At 34.3% G+C, this 17,702-nt stretch overlaps 1 protein-coding gene across 2 annotated transcripts in view; it reads left to right on the top strand.

Moving 5' to 3' along the window:
• Nucleotides 1-17,702, top strand: part of Dars1 (aspartyl-tRNA synthetase 1) — a 58,238-nt gene that overhangs the window by 17,169 nt on the left and 23,367 nt on the right. For both annotated transcript variants that reach the window (XM_021720875.3, XM_005315837.5), the window contains 4 exons: nucleotides 391-493; nucleotides 12,446-12,548; nucleotides 15,738-15,818; nucleotides 17,521-17,580. In XM_021720875.3, the coding sequence (XP_021576550.1) occupies nucleotides 474-493; nucleotides 12,446-12,548; nucleotides 15,738-15,818; nucleotides 17,521-17,580 (264 nt within the window). In that variant the 5' untranslated portion in view covers nucleotides 391-473. The remainder of the gene's footprint in view (nucleotides 1-390; nucleotides 494-12,445; nucleotides 12,549-15,737; nucleotides 15,819-17,520; nucleotides 17,581-17,702) is intronic.

Raw genomic sequence — 17,702 nt, 5'->3', positions numbered from 1 at the left:
TCATGGTAGTTTGTGCAGTGCCTTTGCTTATAGAATATATTAGCTATTGAATGAATGTTGAAAGTGATCTGAAGTTACTTGAAATTTTTGTAATATGACAAAATAATCTTGTAGATTTGTGTATTTTTTTAAATTAGTGATTTGCCTATGTTCTTATAGAAAACATGTTAAAATCATTTTTTTGTTAATCATTGGTGAGAACTTTGGTTTCTCTAAAGCTCATTGATTATTTTGACTGTGACCGAAAACAGGGTGGATACTTATATGTGTACATGCCTGATGAGTATAGTAAATTTTGGCCCAGTTTTAAAGTAGAGAAGCATTTTCTTTCTTTGTAAAACCTGAAGTGGTATGTCCTTAATGCACTTGTGTTTTTTCTGTCTTATTCAGGGAAACAATGCTTCTTAGTTCTACGTCAGCAGCAGTTTAATGTCCAGGCTCTTGTGGCTGTGGGAGACCATGCAAGCAAGCAGATGGTTAAATTTGCTGCCAAGTAAGTAAGCAATTATATCCTGTTGTCAGAATAAACAATGGTGGGAACCAAGACTCCCAAGGGTTTGGACCATTTTCATACATTAACATCAATGCTTCGTTTGTTTAAAAATGTAGTTATTTAAATTGTCAGTTCAGTGTTGCTGAATACATTAAACTTACAAAAGAGAAAATATGGAGCACAGGCTTGAAATTCATTTGAAACTGCTGAAGCAGCACTCTTTACAGACAAGTCACATTTACTTTCAAGTAGAGTAACAAAAAGCCTGGCAGCCTCAACATAGCAGAGCAACTTTATTTTGTTGTGTTTGTTGAGCTTCCTTTCCTCCTCCCTCCCTCCCTCAGTTTGAGATGTGCCTACTGAGCAACAAGTTTCCTAACTGAATAATAAAAGTATATAAAATAAAAGAATGCTATTTGCAAATGATTCCCTCCTGAAGGAAGTAAGCTAATGTCATAATGTGTTACAGCTTTTAACTTTGACACTCAAAGGATTTAGGGCAGAAAAAGGTCTACAGGTCTGGCATTCTTGCTCAGAGTTCCTGCAGAAGCACATTGTTTTTGTGCAAGAGGCAGGATATAGAAAGAGAAAAGAATGGTGGTTGTGCATGCTGTGGCTCTGAGGTAATGAGAGTAGTTTTATTTGTTATTGGTGACATGGTTAGTTTTGTTTGTGTGTTTTTCTCAATTTCATTGGAATTTTATTCCCATGATAATGATCAAAGATGACAGAGGAAAATGGATGATTTTTACTTTTAAATAGAGTACTTAATAGGTGTAAAAATGTTTTTTAAAAGAAAGAAATTAGGTTTAGAATAAATGCTATATTTTTCCTATTGATTTTTTTTAAGATGGATGTTCTTTAGATGGATGCTTTCAAAGGTGTGTTAATAATATAGATGAATTATAAATTCTAGAATTAGAAAGAAATTTAAAAATGATCTAACTTAGTATTCTAATTTTTGTTTGAGCCTTCCGTGTTTTACACATAGTGGGGTGAACAACTGGTTGTGGTTTAAAGATTTATTTATCAGATTCAGTTTTATTGTTTCATAGTAATAGTTGCATTCAGGTTTTAAAATTTCAGTGCCATGAATTACATCAACTCACTGATGAATTTAGTAGTTTTAGTGTTACTAGTATGGCAGCACTACCTGTCCCTTTCCCTAGACCTGCTGCCCTGAGACTGCCTCTTCGTGTCTTCTGGTCTTCTGTCTGTATTTTCTTGTGATTAGGCTGGCTTGTTTTGATTTCTGTGTGTGTGTGTGTGTGTGTGTGTCCCTTTATTTTATTTATTTATTTTTTATGTGGTACTGAGGATTGAACCCAAAGCCTCACAAGTGCTAGGTGAGTGCTCTACCACTGAGCCATAACCCCATCCCATTATTTTCATTTCTTAGATAGTAAGTGTGCTTGTGAAATACATTTGTCATTATGACTTAAGATCAGTGTATTTCCTATGAAATAGGACATAAATGAGTTTGGCCCCTAGAAATAAACTTTTATCTATAAAAAGAGCCTTATATAAAAAGAAAAAAAAAGATGGCCATGGAATTCACAGACATATATGCCAAATTATATTTAATATACTAGAAATTTTTAGGGAAAGTTAACTTGGAACAAATAATTTATTAACTTCAAACAAATAGTGTATGTTGGGGTGTGTATGCATGATAGGTACTACAGATTGAACCCAGGGCCCATGCCTGCTAGACAAGTATTGTATCACTGAACTATATCCCTAGTTCTTCTTTTTAGTTTTGAGACAGAGTCTTACTAATTTGCACAGGCTGGCTTCAAATTTGTGATCCTCCTGCATCAGCTTCCCAAGTAGCAAGGATTACAGGAATGTGCTACCAGTCCCAGCCAAGCAAATAATTTTTGGTTTTTGTGTTTTATATATCTATACAAGTTTTGAAGTATGTGAAACTGGCATTTTACATAGAAGGTATTTTTTTAATTGAATTGAATTATAACCTCAATGTTACATTCATAGCATTCTAATTAAAAGTGTTGCCTCATTTACCATTAATGTTCACTAAGAGACATTCTACCAACAAGTGGTGAGTCTAATGTGATATCTTTAGAAGAAGACACATTAAGAGCTGGGGTTATAGCGCAGTGGTAGGGCACTTGCGCGGCACTTGGTTTGATCCTCAGCACCACATAAAAATAAATAAATAAAATAAAGGCATTGTGTCCATCTGCAACTGAAAAAATATATTTTTTTTAAAAGTAGACAACATTAAAGTAGTCCACAGAAAAGTTATTCTAATTAGTAACAACAGTTGTTCGTATCAAACATGAACTACAACTTACTAGCTGAAGAACTAGTTGTAGATGGTCTCCCAAACAGAATCTAGTTAACTGATGTCTTCACATGTAAGTTAAAAGAAAGGCAGGCTTTCATCCATATGTGATGGTATAAGAATGATCTTACTTTTAAACAAAGGAAGAATTTAGATAATTTCTAAAGTGAAAATCAAAATCTAGTTGTAACTTATGCTTAACAGTTAAGTTGTAACTTGTGGTTGTTTTTTTTTTTTTTTTTTTTTTAACAAAAAGCTATTTTTAGTCCCCTAAAACTTGTTCCTTATACAGTTGTATGTAACTTTGGCAGTAATATGCTAAGGTATTAAGCTAGAGTAATTAAGAATAGTCCTGTTAATGGCTTTTATTAACTTGGGAAAAGGGGAAAGTCTCATGACGAAAACTGTGATAAGTGATGAGTTTTTAGTATTTGGGGTTGGTTTATTGGTAAGATAATTTTCCAGCTCCAGATGCATCAGTTACCTTGTCTTTTTTATATTTGGACTACTAAGGTAGCTCAGAAATCCTTATCCTTGGTGGTAGAAGACATATATCTTTTCTTACAGAAAGCTAGTAATCTGATCTTTGTATTCAAAGTACTAATTTTTAAAGAAAAAGTTTGTACTTTGAAAACTGTTATCTCCTCTGTTCATACATAATCATAAATCAAGTGACGCTGTAAATTCTTAAGAACTTTTTTAAAATATTTTTTTTAGTTGTAGATGGATACAATATCTTTATTTTATTTATTCATTTTTATGTGGTGCTGAACATCAGACCTAGTGCCTCACATGTGTGAGGCAAGTGTTCTACCACTGAGTTACAACCCCAGCCCGGAAGAACTTTTAGAATTTAAGATGTATCTTTTTTGCCTGCTGTCTGCTGGTTCCTTCTCTACAATGTTGTTTTCCAGTACACTCTTCAGATTGGGCAGAATCTCCATGCCTAAAACCTCCATCTCTTGTGATTTTCTTTTGGGGAAGGGAGTATGGGGGGGATTTAACTCGGGGACACTCGACCACTGAGCCACATCCCCAGCCCTATTTTTGTATTTTATTTAGAGAGAGACAGGGTCTCACTGAGTTGCTTAGCGCCCTGCCATAGCTGAGGCTGGTTTTGAACTCCTGGTCCACCTGTCTCAGCCTCCCGAGTCCTGGGATTATAGGCCTGTGCCACTGCACCTGGCCCCTTGTGATGGTTATTGATTTCTTAGGGATCCACACAGGTTGGTGGAAATTTTTTATATATACTTTTTATATTTTAGTATACACTTCAATAATAATCTTAAAATTATGGAAGGGTATTTTTCCATGTTAAATGCAGCCAAGAACTTCAGTGTGAACTTAGTTCCTCCAATAGAATTTAATTTCACATTCACAGTTCAAGGATCTGAAGCCAAAAGATATCTGTGTTCAGTATAGGTGAAGATTTCAAAGCAATTTGAATACAGACTTTGAACACCGCTGGGTTACCAGGTGGTACTTGATAGTAAAAAGACATTCTGAACTCAAAAAAACCTGTACCATTTAAGCAGTTGGTATTCAATCCTATTTTTTTGTCTGATAGGGGCAGCAGATCCTTAATAGTATAGTAGCAAGGAAAAATATTCTGTTTTTGGTTTCAGTAGTTTACCAGATTAGACATTTGATAATCCATTTAAAATGATACAAATTTCAATAGTGCTGCATTATGAATTTTCACATGAACAATATAGTTTTATAAAATTATCCACTGATACTTTATTTGTCATCGTTAGATTGTTCTTTGAAGAATTTTAGTTAATTATGAGGCAAAATTTTTCTGAACCAACCTCAAAGTTTCATGTAATTATGAACAGGCATTCTTCACATTACTAACGTTGAAATCAAATATAGAAACACATTATTAAATAGAAAACTGACACTAAGGCTAAGCTTTATATAGTAAACCAATGTCAGCAATTTAGTTTTAGTAAAACTTTAAAGTTTGAATTGTTTTTATTTTCTGTAAAAATTCATTTTAAAAGTAAGAGCTATAATAATAATAAGCATTTACACTAGTTTTGCACTTGTAGAGTTTGGGAGTTTTTGTTTGTTTGTTTGTTTTGGGTTTTGGCACTCTATTGAACTCAGGTTCTCACTAGGCAAGTGCTATACCATCAGCTACATCCCCCACCCTTTTTTTTTTTTTTTTTCATTTTCGTTTTTGTTTGAAACCATCTCACTAAGTTGCCCAAATTGGCTTTCTCAGACTTGTAATTCTTTCTATAGCCTCCCAAGTAGCTGGGGTTACAAGCCTGGGTACCCAGCTACTTGTAAGTATTTAAGTAAAATGATAAAAAATTAATTTAAGTCATCACTGAAGGTCCCTAATATCTTTTGTTCTACTAAAGAGAGCCCATATAATATTTTCAGAGTCAGTTCTTGGTCTGTGCCATATTGAATAGGGAATATACTTCTCACCTATCTTATTTTAAACTTACTGTTCTTGAGATTTTGGTAAAGAAAAATGAGTTCATAAAATAATTCATCATAGAACCACTAGGATGATTGAAACCTTTCATTTTTGCCAAGCACCAATGAGAGCTGGCTTAATAGAGGACCAGAGAACCCAGAGACTTAGCTTACCCACTAAAATTCAGGCTCCTTCTGAACTCTGCTCAACCAAGCCTCCACTTCTAGACTTTGATGTTTTTATTATATGTGAAACGCTATTAATATTTAAGAAACTAAGTAAATCTACAATTAAAATTTAGTAATGACTGCTGTTGATATATCATGCCAAGCTTTCTGGTGTCTAGCATGAATTTTTATACTTATTTGGGTTTTCTTCCTTATTAGTACCTGTACCAAGCCATAGTACAATGATCACCAGCCTTCCCCATCTAATATACCAAGAAATAAGAGGTTTGCTCATAATAGCAATAATAGCTGACTATTCTTATATACTAAATATAGACCTGTGAAGTGCCATACTTACATTTTCTCACCCATTCCTCATAGCAACTCTGTAAGGTGTAGAGAGTGTTTTGTTTGGGTTTTTGGTTTTTATTCTTTTCTATTTATTTAAAAAGTATAATTGAAGCTAGGAGCAGTGAGATATGCTTGTAACCCAGTGGCTCAGGAGACTGAGTCAGGAAGATTGCAAGTTGAGGCCAGCTTCAGAAACTTAGGGAGGCCCTAAGCAACTTAGTGAGACCCTGTCTCTAAGAAATTGTAAGAAAGGGCTAGGGATATGGTTCAATGGTTAAGTGCTCAGTACCCCCAAAATAAATAAAAATATATAACAGATTTTAAATTAGTATAAAATATTTTATGTTTGAATTATAAGTTGATGCTAAAAATAATTTCAAAAGAGATTTATGGGGCTGGGGATGTGGCTCATGTGGTAGCGCACTTGCCTGGCATGCATGCGGCCCGGGTTCGATCCTCAGCACCACATACAAACAAAGATGTTGTGTCCACCGAAAACTGAAAAATAAATATTGAAATTCTCTTCTCCCTCCCTCCCTCCCTACCTCCCTCCCTCTCTCTCTCTCTCTCTCTCTCTCTCTCTCTCTCTCCCCCCCTCCCTCTCTCTCTCTCCCCCCCTCCCTCCCTCTCTCTCCCTCTCTCCCTCTCTCTCTTAAAAAAAAAAGAGAGATTTAAGTTTTCTAAACATTAAGTTATGAAACTCATACTGAGTTTGTCTCTATTCCTATAAAGCAGTAGTTGCTTTCCTAAGGAATTACCCCATTGTTTAAAAGCATGCTATAAAAATAATAGGGAACAAAATTGGAACAAAGTCACTCAGCAAAGCACCTGTGTGGTATATTGAAGACAAGTTTCAACTTTTAAGTTAAAATAATTGATGTGGAAAATACAATCATAGACTAAAAATTTAAAATAGGGAGTTATCATTTGCCAAGGTTCTGGAAGATGATGAAAGAGTTTTTCTGGATAAATTGCAAGCTCTTTGTTAAACAATTGCACAAACTGAAATCCTCCATATAGTTCTATCTTCAGCAAGGGATAAGAGATCTTGAAACATTCGGGTATGGGTGTTCTTTCAGATTACTTTTTTGTAGAATAGTGCTAATACACTGTTGATTCTCTGTTATATGGCATATACATTCCAATTTGTACTGTGCCAATTTGTACAATAAAAATCACAGGATTTATGGAGAAATGACTTAATGGTATGATACTGAGAAACTTAATCGGTGGCACTTTCTTTAAAGGCAAGAACTCAACATTTTAAACGTAGGTTGAATAGTTTTATACATAGTAGATACTTGAAAAATACATAAATACTACAATAAATATAATATTTTGCCTTTAAAAAAAAGATCTGCAGTTTGCTGGTGAAAGTAGGAAAAAAATGCAGCCTGTGAGCTATTGTGAAATAATAGAAGACTGCCTGAAATTGGAGGGAAAGTAGTAACACCAGATGTGGGTGATTGTGGCTTATAACATAGGCCACAGGTAGATGTTTTGAGATAGATTTGTGTATTTTGAATATTCCTGTGTGACTGAGGGCAGCCAAGCACTATTGTCTTCCCTGGCCTATTGTTTCTCACTAATGAAATCTGACTTAGGCAAATACAGAATTCTCTGCTTATGTTGTTCCTAATTTATCAACTGTTCACACTTTCAGAACAAGTTTATACCAAAATTGATTTGTCTCTTGAAAGAGATAATGGTGTTTGCCAATGATTGGGTTAAAAACATGGGTGTTATCTGTTTGGTTACTGCTTGTGTGGGGATAAGGAAAATAACAAAGTAGACGATAACTTCAAAGTTTCTAGTTTGAAGAAACTAAGTAAATATGACAATATTAATTTGAAGTAAATTGCCAAGATGGACTGTACTAAACATGACCGGCTCTCTGGAACTGGGATGAGCTCACCTTTCCTTAGAGCACTGGCCAAATAAAGGAAAGATAAGAACAGGACTGAGACTCTGCTTGGATGGGCAGTCCACAGGATTTCCAAAGCTTTAACTGTGTTGGGTAAATTGAAGACAAGTTTCAACTTTTAAGTTAAAATAAAGCCAAGACTGAAACAGGTAGTTTTACTGAAAACCATCATTTTTTTCCTTACTGATAATATTCTGTTCCTCCCATCCTGAATCTTCCCTCCGTTTTAAGTATTTCCTCCATTGTCTTCACCATCACTCCATTATGGCCACAGCGTGGGCTTTGTCCCTCAGGACTTCACCATTTTTAACTCCAGTGACCACAATTCCTAATGACAGTTTCTACCAATCTCCCTTTCTCAAGCCTACTAATTTTCTAATGGACTTCATCAAGACTTCTAGTCTTTTTATCTGTCTTCTCATTTTCTCCCAGTATATTCAACCTCCTTCTGACCTCATGCAACCCGATGTTTCATTCCTAGAACTATTCTCACTGCATGATTATCCACCACTTTTATCCACCTATTTTGTTGTCTTGTCCTGTAAATACTGTTCAAACTACCCTGTCCTATAGACTCCTCTGACTTTATAATCACACTGAGGTTTGAGTATTGTGTAGGATTTGTGGCATAATGATTGATTTCCATTGATCAGCTGTGCCCAGTAATATATATTCTACTTTATAATAAAAATTGAAGATTATAAACTGCCTGTGTTTGAACTCTTCAGGAGCCTTCCTCTTTATCCCTTAGTTTCTAAGTATACTTACAAATGAAAAATTTGGAAAACTGAGTTTTATTGCTTACTATTTCAGCAGCCTTCTTTTATGATTTAAAAGAAATTCTGGTGGATTCTTTTTTTTTAAGTGAAGTGAAAAATCCTTTTTTACAAGTGTTTTTGGCTTATATTAGAAATTTGAGGACCAATGAAGCATGGATTCAAAAAAATTTTTAACACATTCTACTTGGAAAATCAGCTGCTTAGTGAGCTAGCTAACCATTCTGCCAGAATCTAATTTGGAAAATAGTATGCACAGAAAATGTCTATGAGGAAAAAGCCATTTCAGTTTCCCACTTATTTATCATTCTGTTTTGTGTCATTTTTTCCCTCTACTGCTAAGATTGAACCTAGGGATGCTTTACCACTGAGCTACATCCCATCCTTTTTTTTTTTTCTTCTTTTTAAATTTTGAGACAGTGTCTCACTAAGTTTCTGAGGCTGACTTTGAACTTGCAATCCTCCTGCCTGCCTCAGCCTCTCTCGAATCAGTCTTTGTATATAAAATGCCTGAGATTATCTTTACTACTAGGGAGTGCCAAGGACTGTTTATTCTCAAGATGTCTCCATTTTTAATGTTACCACCCAAGGACACTAGACATCAAGACATGTGAACTCATATACAACAAAGTGGGAGAAATAATGGTATTTATATGTTAATTGCTTAGGCCCTACATTGAACTCTATTCCCTCTGGCCGCATACCAGGTGGGAAAAAGCTGGGAGTCTACTATTAAAAATATCAAATCAGATAGTTCCAGATGGGGTTTCCTCATCATTTAAAAGGCAAAATATGAGGTCACTTTTAATATCTTAAGTAGATAACGATCTTAGCATTTACTTTTGACATTAAATTTGAGGTGTTTATCTTTTACCTTATTAGACTTATATACTGCTAGCAGTTTTGAGGTTTTTCCTTAAAAAGAAACATTGGGGGCTGGGGTTGTGGCTCAGTGGTAGAGCGCTTGCCTAGCATGTTTGAGGCTCTGGATTCGATTCTTTGCACCACATACAAATAAATAAAAATAAACGTCTATAGACACCAAAAAAAAAAAAGAAAAGAAAGGTGGCTAGAACTGTGGCTCAGTGGTAACACACTTGCCTTTCACGTATGAGGCACTGGGTTCGATTTTCAGCAGTACGTATAAATAAGTAAAATAAAGATCTATCAACAATTAAGGGAAAAATATTTTAAAAAAGAAAAGAAAGAAACATTGGAATTTAATACAGAGTAAACTGTTTTCCCCAAATTATCTCTCCTTGGAATGCTAATCTGAAAAGTTGACTCACTGATTGGATTTAAGTACCATAGGACTCTTTATCACATTATTTTAATCAATTCTTTGAAAAGATCAATTTTGTTGTGGCTAAATGAATATAAAAATTAAGCAACTGAGGGGCTTGGGGTTGTGGCTCAGTGGTAGAGCACTCGCCTAGCACGTGCAAAGACGCTGAGTTTGATCCTCAGCACCACATAAAAATAAATAAAGGTATTGTGTCCAGCTACAACTAAAAAATATGTATATTTTTTAAAAAATAAAGCAACTAAATGAGTTACATAAAGTTGTTGGCACATCTTGTTCCTTAGAATTTTAAGAACAAATACTTTATTGTATATCTGAAATGGTTCAAAGGCTTTAAATGAAATTTGTCTGGAAACAGGAAGATACAATACCTATCCAAATCTGTATTTCTGGACTTTCCTCTTATGTTGACTTTAATACTCTGATTTAGTAGCTAATGCTGGAGTTGAGGCAAGGAATGATCCCCTTTTTTTTCTTTCTATTTATTGTTTTCATTCGTTGTATCTCTAGCCAGACCTAGGCAGAATGTCTTTGACCTCATTTCAGCTTCTTTCTGGAAGGAAACTAGTATGAAATTCAGTCCATAAGAGTAGATAAATTTAGCTTGAGTCAGCTTAAAGAAGACTGTCTGGTAATGGAAGGTCCAAGAGACCGTCAAGGGTCTTTTGCAAAGCCAAAAGGGGTAAAGTAAGAGAATCAAGATGTTTGGAACATAATAAAAAGATAGCCAGGTGGGGCAGGGCAGGTGACTTGGTAAAGCAGAACTACACTAACAAATGAGGAGAAAACTTTCCTCATATAGAAATGTGAAACAGCAACAAAATTCTCATAAGGCCTGAATCATATACTCAGACATCAAGTTTACTTGTATAAACAGATGAGGCAGCTAGTAGGTGGCAGTCACATTAAGACAGATTCAGTGACACCAGATTGCTAGTATTGGAAAAGGTCTTAAACAGTAAACTGAAACCTCTTTGTCCTTTCAGGTCTTAGAAGAGCCTTATCTTAGTTCACCAACTACTTTTGCCTTAATAAATTGAGCTGCTTCAAAACTCAAAATTTTAGTTAGCTTTTATATCATAACTCTAGAACAGGAGAAAATGTAAGAAATTTATTTACTCTTGTTTATTTATTTTTTGATACCAGGGATTAAACCCAGAAGCACTGAGCCACATCCTCAGCCCCTTTTTCTTATTTTTTATTTTGTGTCAGGGTCTCACTAAGTTGCTGAGGCTGGCTCTGAACTTGTGATTCTCCTGCCTTATCCTCCTGAGCTGCTGGAATTATAGGTGTGTGCCATCATACCTAGCTAATTTTTTTTTTTTGAGATAGTTAATAACAGGCATAGAATCCTAGGCAGTATAGCAAAGTAAAATGAAAATTTTTCTTTCTTACTATTCTGAATCTGTTATCCTCATTTTGATCCCTTTTCTAAGCAAATGTTCATGAACTGGATTGGGGTGGTGGTGTGTGTAAAATAAGCACTGTTGGGTTTCTGAAATGTTTGATAGCACCACAACTACTAAAGACCCAGTTCTTCATCAGAATGAATAGAACTTTTCCATGAACATTAGATCTTATCGTTTTCAACAGCGGTATTGTGGCACATTCTACTAGTATAAGAATATACACAGGGGCTGAAGTTGTGGCTCAGCGGTAGAGTGCTCACCTGGCATGTGTGAGGCACTGAGTATGATCCTCACCACATAAAAATAAATAAGGGCTGGGGTTGTGGCTCAGTAATAGAGTGTTTGCCTAGCATGCTTGAGGCACTGAGTTCGATCCTCAGTACCACATAAATGTAAAATAAACATATTGTGTCCACTTAAAACTAAAAAATAAATATTCTAAATAAATTAATTAAAGGTATTGTGTCCACCTACAACTAAAAAAAAAAATTTTTTTTTAAATATACACAATAGTAAAACCAGTACATTTTGTATGGGAATCACTATTTCCTCCTTGGTTATGTACTAGAGATTTTTAAAATACATAAGTGTTTTAATAACTTCATAAAGGTTTTATTTCAGAATTTGAGTGTCTCATTCAAGATTAAAGTTTCTTAAAGAATAAACTACCTAGGAGTACATTTATTTTATGGTCATCATATATTAAGGTTTATTCATAAAGGCATTCTTTTAGTAGGAATACACAATCCAGTAGGCTGTCTGTCATAAATCCAGTGGCAAAGTTTACTCAGAAACTATAGGCAATGAAGATTTAATTTCAAAACAGCACCCTAATGTCCTCTTGAAATCTTTTCAGTTGACCTTCTTCTATTATTTAATACCATTACATACCAGTAATTGCATTTATTGAAGCCAGTGTTTCTCATTATAGGAAATGCTGATCATACTGAATCTCAAGTATGGGGAGCAAAATGTTCTTTAATAAATAATTGAAAACCTTTTGCTACTTTTCACAATTTACTTGGCCCTGTTGCCTTTTATGCCCAGAGTATCTTATAAATGATAACTAAACTATGGCATCTAAAAAATAATCTCTTAAAGAATGCCACAAAGTGTGCAACATAATAGCTTATTTTAAGTAGGTTAAATAGACTGGTTTTATCTCAAGTGGCTACTGTTTTAAAGAGAGCTTAACATGTTCAGCTTTATTCCTTAAACACCAAATGAATCCTGACACCTCTAATGAGTTGATTAAAGTTGGGAATTTTATCTCTTGACAGCATCAACAAGGAAAGCATCGTAGATGTAGAAGGCGTTGTGAGAAAAGTGAATCAGAAAATTGGAAGCTGTACACAGCAGGATGTTGAGTTACATGTTCAGAAGGTAACCGTTTTCAAAATATGAAATTGTGAGGGCTGGGGAGCACTTTCTAGCATGTCTGAGACCCTCGGTTTCATCCCCAGCACCTAAACAAACACACACACACACACACACACACACCAAAATATGTAAAAATATTTATGTATAAAAATGGTATCTAGAAAAAAATTACAGCTTTTCATGTCACATCTACATTTTTAAAGCAATTTTTTTTAATTTATTTTTTAGAAGTAGCTGGACACAATACCTTTAACTTGTTTATTTATTTTTTATGTGGTGCTGAGGATCAAACCCAGGACCTCACACATGCTAGACATGCTAGAGCTCTACCACTGAGCCACTATCCCAGCCCCAACATCTACATTTTTTTAATAGTTTTTTTAGTTATAGATGGACACAATGTCTTTATTTTTATGTGGTGCTGGGGATCAAACCCAGTGCTTCACATGGCCAAGGCAGGCGCTCTACCACTGAGCTACAGCCTCAACAGTTTGTGTTATATAACAAATTATCTCAGGTTTGTTTGTTTTGTTTTTTAATTACCTCAGGATTTAATGACTTAGAACAACAAATATTTGCTTGTGATTCTGTGAGCAAATTAGGATAGGTCTGTCTGGAATGGGTCACCTGTTCCACATGGCATTGACTGGTTCACTGATGTACCTGGAGCATCGCTTCTTATGGCCTCTCCTAATCTAGGATCACCAAAATAAGTTGATATGGTACTAGGGTAGTTCCCAGAGGCAAGGAGAGCCCTGTGCACAAGCACTTTTTTCAAAATTTCAGTTTGTGTCATGTTTATTAAATATCCCTTGTTCAAAGTCATTAGGCAAAACTCAACTCTAAGCGGTAGTGAAATAGATTCCAATTTTTGGAGGAGGAGCAGCAAGAACATACATACAGGAACAAGAGGAATTATTGCAGCCATTTTTGTACTTAGTCACATAAGGAAAAATATAAAACACATCTTAAAAATTTATTTTCAATTATGAATCGGTCTTACTATGAATTTTCTTCTGATGATGCTTTTAAAGTTTGATTGATTATGCCAGTCTTTAATCATTTTGTTTTATTGAATTAATATTTTCACAACATAGAAAAGTCAAAAGAGATGACCCCACAGTGGTCTCATGTTACAAATGGTAACTTTTTTATTTTCCTTTCAATTTTGAACCTATAGCTCTGTGATTGAGGCCTAGATTATGTCTACAATATGCATCATTAAATATCTCTTTAAGAAGGTATCCTCAGGGTTGGGGTTGTGGCTCAGCGGTAGAGTGCTTGCCTAACACATGCAAGGCCCTGGATTCAATTATCAACACCACATAAAAATAAATAAATAAACGTATTGTGTATTGTGTCCAACTACAACTAAAAAATTAATTTTTTTTAAAGAAGGTGTCTTCAAAACAAGATGGTTTCTTTCACCTTCACTTTATCTCTGTATGTGTATATGCACATGTGCATGACTATATATTAAAAAAATGAGGCAGACTGATTCAGAAAAACTAATAACACATACGTACTCACTAATTTGAGAGTAAGATTATATTTAACAGAAATTGATTATCATGGAATTCTCTTGAGACATAGAAAATCTTGTATTTTTACTGACCTAACTTGATAGAATTCTTTCTATGTGTCTTATTTTGATTCGATCCCATCAGGCAATCTGTAACCTAGTAAAGAAGTCCATTGATGCTGACTTCTAAGAAAGATAGCTCCTGTCTTCTAACTAAATTTTTTTCAATTCTTTACTGAAGAAAACTTTTAGTGACTAGAGCAAACAAATGTATTTTTAAAAAATTCTTACTGAACTAGGTAAATAGGTCATTGATAGAGCTCATGCCTTACACAGGGCCCTGGGTTCAATCTGTAGCACCAGGAATAAAAGAAGATATTCTTAAAATGTAGCAGGCAACTTAAATAAGGGTTAATAATAAATATAAAGCCTAAAGAACTTACAGACAAGTTTTACCTTAATAATAAAGTATTTCACAAAGCATAATTTTACAGACTAAATAGAATTTTATCATAAGCAATGACTTTTCCTAATCATGTATATATTTATTCAACCAGCATTCACTGATAATATATACTTTGTACCAAGTATTATGTGAAGGTCTGTAGCTCAAATACTCAAAAACCTAATAAAGATGATGATGGATTTCTACTAATTATAAAAGTAAAAGAAGGAGCTCTTTAGGTCTACTTTGTATTGGAAATCAAATTTGTTATCAAAGGAAACCCTACAACTTGGGTATAGGAAATAGTGACAAATAACTCAGCTTTACTATGAGAAAGACTGAAGTGTCCTTTTGACACTTTTTTTTCTTGAAGAGTCTGAGCTAAATGCTAAATGTGATCTGCCAACTGGAAGAATATAATTCGCTTTCCTGAATTAACTAAATAAAGGCATTTCCCTTTGTGCTTTAGCAAGTTTTCCAGCCACAGTTGGGAATATAATATAGTAATTTTTTTAAGAGTATTCGGAAAATCTTAACCCAGTCTTTATGATCTAATTGTTTCTTATCACTGAAATGTGAAATTAGTGAGTGGATATTGAAGAATTTTAACAGTGTAAAGGAACATTCTGTATGGCAGCTTCCAACCGAAAGCATCAGGAAATTACATGTTAATATTTGATGAGAGGAGGCAATTAAGGGATCCTTGGAAAAAAAGAAAAGAAAGGAGAGGTGTAAGCAGAGCTAGACTGAATCAGATCCTAGTAATAATGATCAAATGCTTTTAACAGTAGTAGCAATTCTTATATTAATGGATTGATTCTTACATAAACCTCATTTTAATTAAAGCTCTGAAATTAAATGATTTCCCTAAAAACAGCTTTTGTATGACAAATCTAGGCCTTAGTTATTTATTACATTGATGTTTACCCTAGGGATAACAATATTTGTTACACCTTTTCCTATCTGATTATTTTAACAACCCATTGAAGTAAGCAAAAATACCACCATTTTATAGATGCAATATATATATATATATATATATATATATATATATATATATCTTCTTTGAGTTTAGCAAGCATTTTCCGTTAAGGATGTATGCAAACATTGCTTCATATTTAAATCAAATGCAGATTTTTTTTTTTTTTTTTTTTTTTTTTGTATTTAAGCAAAAGATACCAGGTTTTGTGTGCCTTTGCTATTTTTGGCCATTTCTCACTTTCAGATTTATGTGATCAGTTTGGCTGAACCCCGCCTGCCCCTGCAGCTGGATGATGCCATTCGGCCTGAGGTGGAAGGAGAAGAGGTATTTTATATTTATGAAATACACTTCCTCTGTATATTTAGTTTGTAAAACATTGAAAACCTGATGTCCTAGTTTTGTACTGAGTACCTGTAAATTGATTTGGGCTCACTTTTCATTTAAATTTACAGGGTCTGGGAATGTGCTTGCTTACTATGCACAAGGGCCTGGGTCTAATCCCTAGCACCATAAGAATATATAGGTATATAAATAAATTTTACAGTTCTAACATTTTTATCTCAAAATCCCTTTTACACTTTTTTATTTGTTTTCTTTGAGGTGCCAGGGATTGAACCTAAGCCTTACACATGCTAGGGCTAGTCCTTTGGGCTGGGTATACAGCTCAGTGGTAAAGTACTAGCCTAGCATGCACAAGATGTACAAGGCCCTGGCCTCCTGGCCTAATTCCCAGTACCACCAAAGAAAAAAGAAAAAAAATTGAAAATTCCCACCCACTCCCAACTTTTATATTTTGGGTTTACCTATCAATATTTACAGTATTAGAAGTTAAGACAAATTTGAAAGAATTAATTTCTTTAAAACAATACAAATGTATTTTAAACTTGTATATGTTTCATATGAATAATAAAATTAGCAGTACAAAGCATTTTGTATTTTCCAAAACAAAAAATAATTTAGTGTCAAGTGACATTGTAAAAAATAATAATAAAAATAATTTTTAAAAAGTGATATTGTGTTACGTATGCATAAATCTTTAATGTCTGCCCTTTTTTTCCATTTTAAAATGTTATCTTTTTATTATTGAGTTTTTTTAATTTAGTACAGATACAAGTGTTTTATTAAATACATGTTTCACAAATCTTTTTTCCCATTCAGTGTGTTGTCTTCTCACTTTTCCCACCCTTTGGTACCAGGAATTTAACCTAGGGGCACTTAACCACTGAGCCATATCCCAGCCCTTTTTATATTTTTTATTTTAAGGCAAGGTCTCACTAAGTTGCCTAGGGGCTTGATCCGTTGCTGAGGCTGGTTTTAAACTTGTGTTTCTTCTGCCTCAGCCTCCTGAGCCACTGGGATTACAAACAGGCCACTGTGCTTGGCTTAACTTTCTTGTTGGTATTATATGCCGCACAAAAGTTTTTCTTTTCTTTTTTTTTTTTAGTCTGTCTTAATATACAACTAGATTCTCATTGCTTCTGAATTTACTCTGCTTTACCTTCATATAATCTTTGGAAAGCTCTTTGTTACACTCATTATGAGTGAGAGTGAAAAAGTATTATTATGCAAAAAAATGGGTTTGACTTCATGAACTCCCTGAAAGAATCTCAAGAACCTTTAGTGGTTCTCAGAACACACTTTTGAGGACTACTATTTTTAACTTTTATCTGTTCCATCAATGTAGGCCTAACAGCTTAAATCCAGGAATCAATAAAGTTGCAGGTGGTTAATTCTTCTAATGTTTCAATAATGAGACAGAGTTGGGGGTTGGAAAAAGGAAAGAAAGCCTCAGCATCTGTTCATGCACATTTCTTTCTCTTTAACACTAACTTCTCTGATCCTGCCTCTTATTTCTATCATGACTTTAGATCCCTGATTTTTGTACAAAATATTATTAACACACAGCCATTCTTACTTAAAAGTGAGCAGCTTCTGAAAGGTTTTTGTGTTCTTCAAAATTTATAGTCTGTTTTTTGGTGTTATAGGTTTTTTTGTTTTCTGTTTTTGATTTTGTTTTGTTTTTTAGGAAGGAAGAGCTACTGTTAACCAAGATACAAGATTAGACAACAGAGTCATTGATCTCCGGGTATGCCTCATTTATTTATTAAGGTGATATGATTATGTCAAAATTGATATGGGCAGGGATACCATAACTATTTTAAGTTTATAAAGCTAATTGGCATTTGCCTATGTATAATAATTCAGGAA

This window comes from Ictidomys tridecemlineatus, chromosome 7, assembly GCF_052094955.1.
Source record: "Ictidomys tridecemlineatus isolate mIctTri1 chromosome 7, mIctTri1.hap1, whole genome shotgun sequence".
Taxonomy (NCBI): Eukaryota; Metazoa; Chordata; class Mammalia; order Rodentia; family Sciuridae; genus Ictidomys; species Ictidomys tridecemlineatus.
The sequence above is the reverse complement of the archived record's forward strand: the minus strand, read 5'-3'. Positions and strand labels throughout refer to the sequence as shown.